General features: G+C 36.2%; 1 protein-coding gene across 3 annotated transcripts in view; it reads left to right on the forward strand.

The window, feature by feature from the left end:
• Window positions 1-4,055, forward strand: part of GABPA (GA binding protein transcription factor subunit alpha) — a 29,831-nt gene extending 25,776 nt beyond the window's left edge. For all 3 annotated transcript variants that reach the window (XM_041467271.1, XM_041467272.1, XM_041467274.1), the window contains one exon: window positions 714-4,055. In XM_041467271.1, coding sequence (XP_041323205.1) covers window positions 714-942 — 229 coding nt within the window. In that variant the 3' untranslated portion in view covers window positions 943-4,055. The remainder of the gene's footprint in view (window positions 1-713) is intronic.
• Window positions 4,056-4,313: the final 258 nt, after the last annotated feature.

Raw genomic sequence — 4,313 nt, forward strand, 5'->3', positions numbered from 1 at the left:
GGGGGGCGGCGGTTGGGTGATGTAGACCTTGTTCTCTCCCTATATTTCTGCCCAATCTGATAATTCTTTTGTCATGCAATATAAAAGAAATTTATAGCTAGAGGACTCACTTTTAGTTGTAAATAAAGGCAAAGATATAGTTTTGACAGCATATGCCTTATATAACAAAATAACCCCAACCCAACAAAAAACAAAGAAAACAAAAAAACAAAACCAACAAATCCAACACATGCCTTTATAGTTTTATTTCCATCTTTGAAGATAGTATGGAGAGAATAGCTTCTTTCCTATAATACAGACTGCTTGGTAATTTTCAACCTGTTTCCAGCATTAATTTTTTTCAACAGAAAAGAAAAGCAAAGGACCATAATCAGGAGAAAGTATTAAGGCAAAGCACTATATATAAGACATCTTCCCTGCCAAGCTGTTTTTAAACTGCTCTAGGACTTATTCCTGAACTGGTGCTTCCAGTAGCCTGTAAAATAATTACTGTGTTTTATTTCTCCTTAATATACTAAGGTACAAGAGATAATTTTCAACACTTCCCTTTTCTCATATAGAAAATGCCTAAGCAATATCTTGCAATATGAAATTATGAGAATCTCAATGAGAAAAAGAATAATATTTTAGCCTCTGGTGACCTTAAGTAAGTAATGGATGCATATGAAAATTACAGGTGCTAAAATTCTCTGTTGCTGATTTCTATTTTGCAGGTATTACTATGATGGAGACATGATCTGCAAGGTGCAAGGCAAGAGGTTTGTGTACAAATTTGTGTGTGACCTGAAGACTCTGATTGGGTACAGCGCAGCAGAGCTGAACCGCTTGGTCACGGAGTGCGAGCAGAAGAAGCTGGCCAAGATGCAGCTCCATGGCATTGCACAGCCAGTTACAGCAGTGGCACTGGCTACAGCATCCCTGCAAGCAGAGAAAGATAATTAAACATTGGGACCTGTAAGTGGGAACCCGAGGCCTTTCCTCTATAAGCAGGATATATAAGCAGTTGGATCAAGCTCTTACCTTGATCAGAATTGGAAACGTCTTTTGTTTCTTAATTGTACAATATAGAACATGAATTTCTATAAAGAACTCAGACATGCATAAATTTGGATCTTTTAACAGCATATATTTTAATGTAAGTTAAAGGATTACCCCAACTTCTGCAGCTAGTGAGAGGTGGAGCCCATGACCACAGCTGTGCAAAGTAATTTCTGCAACACTTCTAACAAAAATTAAGTCCCTGTAGTCCCCAGGCTGATCAGTTCTGTGAATGCAGCCTTTTCCAGTCTTTTGTTCTCTGCTGAACTACCAAATCGCATTTGATGCTTTCAAAGTTTACAATATATTCATTATTCTGTTAATCAAGTGGAGCTGAAAGACATGTTAAATGTTACAAAGCATCAAGTTCTTAAAATAGCTTCTGTGTTTAAAAGCAAAGGAAACTTAAGTTGAGACTTAACTGGAGATCAGTGCTGAAGAAGAAGATCCAGGTTTAGATATGGCTTAGGTGAAAAGCCAGTTATGAGTATTTCATTGTAGTATGCACATAATATACATATATGAGGGCAAATACCTGTTTTGAGATACATACTTGATATTAGCCATTTCACAGAAAGCAAAGGTGAACTTCTTCCCCCCATGCCATTCCCCATCAGGTAATTAAAAAACTTGAAAAAACAGCCCTCACCCAAAGAGTAGATTGTTTTGGTGGGGAGTATTAATGCTGTGTTCTGCAAGGTGCTTATACCTACATGGTAGTTAACCTTAGTATCCAAAGACTTAAGTTAATCACAGTCAGTAGTCCCTGGTTAGGAACAGAAAGCAAATTGAAAATAGTTTTACAGAGAACTGTGGTTTCATTTCCCAATCATTGTACAGTCTAACGTATATTAACTACAAAGAGGTACTTTTTATTTAAAATTAAATTCTCTTTGAACTTCAAGTGATATTTTTAAAGCTACTTAAGCCAAATGCATGCTCCAGAGCTGGGTGCAATTTGAAGTCTGGATGTTGAGTCAGAAATAGTTGGGATGTATCCTGAATTCTGAGCTACTCAGTGCTTCTTGCAAACTTACACATGCAGTAAAAAGTCGGCTTCAGCTTTTGAGTTTCCATACTGGCATCTCTTAGACTGCTTCTTTTGATGTCTGAGAATGGTATGATTTGGGGGTTGCTTTTGCCTCTTCCTGCTAATAAACAGTATAATTACTATGTCAGCATTGATGTTCACCAACTTTTTATAAATTAAACCCCCTCTGGTTACACTTAATAATTACAAGGGAAGACCTTTAATTCTGTTAGGGATCGAGCTACTCTTAAACCTTAAATCTGAAGTCCTTGAACAGTGAGATTCTGAACAAAGTGTGTTTGTGCTGAGCAGTGAGAGCACTGGGCTGCTGCTCTTGAGTCGAGCAGAAATGGTTACACTTGCAGGCAGAAGGCAGAGAATACAAAGACTTCAGTGTATCCTAAAGATGTGTTGAAGACAAGGGTTTTTTTGTAGGTGGATGCTCATCTGCAAATAGTTTTTGCTTGACTAGAAGGTTTGCATATAGTTCTAACTTGTGTTTTTTCATCATTGACATGATTATAAAATCAAAGGTTTTTTGCTGGATTATTTCGGTAACTCTTACTGTTTTCTTCTTTGAGTTCTTACAGCACTCCATCTGCTGAGCATGCTGATGTCATTTTGCTTTCCAAAAAAATTGTAAGCCCTGAGCAAAAAATGTAAATGTATCTGTCATGAAAGGTCAACATCACCCCTTTTCTTGCTGTTAGAGTTGATGTCAAGTGTTGGAGGTGTCTTGTGCAGGAGATGCAGGTTTGCTTAACCAAGAATTATGTGAAGCTGATGTTTGAGGGCAGCAATTCCATGCCTAAACACAAGTCCAGTACAAGTCAGTAGTTCTGGTTAGCAGAGTTCTTGAGAAGCCTTTTTAGTTAAAATACCGGATAAAAAGAAAAGAAGCTTAAAATAACCAGCTTTCTATATCAAACTGGACTGTGGATAAACACACAGCAAAATTGAAAAGTAGTGTCAATACTTCATCCCCCTGCCTCTTCTTGTTACATGGTAAGGCCAATGGGGGAAACTTCTGCTCCCATCCTTTGTGATTGCATCCTGTTGTTGCTCTGCAGCCTTTCGGTAGGAGTAAAGGTCCTTGGGGTTCTTTGTTGTGGCTCCATCTGCTTTTCCACCATGTTCTAATTAGTAAAGAAAGAACCTTTCAAGTGGTATAAAATTATTATCATACTGTCTGTAGTTGAGGGAGAAATCTGTGACTAACTTGATGTCTTCAGTAAAACAAAAAATGTAGAATATATTGTCAAAGGATTTTCTGTTGCTGCCAGAAGGAAAACATAGAATATTCCCAATTTTTGTAAAACAGAAGGGGTTTTGCATACTTTTTACTCTTTAAATAAAGACACTTGTACTCTGCTAATTATTACAAATTTCTTTTGTGTTTTGCTTTTTTTTTTTTTGTAATTTTCCATGAAACAATTATTTTCTATTTTTACTCGGATAAAGTATTTGTGGATAAAATGTCAATATAGTAAAATAAAAATGTTATACAGCTAATTTGCCTTCTTAATTTTTCAGACATTTGTAATGTCTTTCAGGGACAAGCAGTTCAAAGATACATACCTGCCCTTTATTCTCTTTTCTCTTAAAGTCAGAAGCTCAGTACAGAAAGAAGGCAAACTCAGCTTATATTCTGAAGATGCATCTTCTTTGACTCAATATTTGCCTATGTGTTTCTACTTTTAATCTGTAACTCAGTGTCCTTTTTTTCTGTAGCAGCTTCCTTTAACATCTTAATGGTAAATCTCAGAATGGTGCTTAGATGAAACAAATGATGAAAACTCAGTAGTAGGACAGAATGGAGCCCTGTGAAATTATTCTGTTTATGCTTTTATCAGTGTTTAAATCAGAAGGGTTCATGTTGACCTGTAAATTTTGGACTTTTTCATTCCTGCAGATGGCCCCATTTACTTCATGTGGCTCTGCTAACAAAACTGCTAGTACTGTCCATATTAAAAACAAGATAAAATTCTGATTGTACTGCTCTTACTTTATTTCTACTGAGACACAATTTAATAATATTCTCATTATACTTCTGGACTGCCAAATTCAAGACTGAAATATTTTGTCATCTTTACACCTACCATATCACTTGATTTTAAAATGTTTATGTTTAGCTTAGCAGCAACAACATGTAATTGATGGAAAATACTGGTTTTCAGACATTTCAGTAACTTGTTGGACCTGATGATCTTAGAAGTCTTTTCCAACCAAAATTAATCTATGATTT

This window comes from Pyrgilauda ruficollis, unplaced genomic scaffold (assembly GCF_017590135.1).
Source record: "Pyrgilauda ruficollis isolate IOZ18807 unplaced genomic scaffold, ASM1759013v1 scaffold204, whole genome shotgun sequence".
In the NCBI taxonomy this organism is placed as follows: Eukaryota; Metazoa; Chordata; class Aves; order Passeriformes; family Passeridae; genus Pyrgilauda; species Pyrgilauda ruficollis.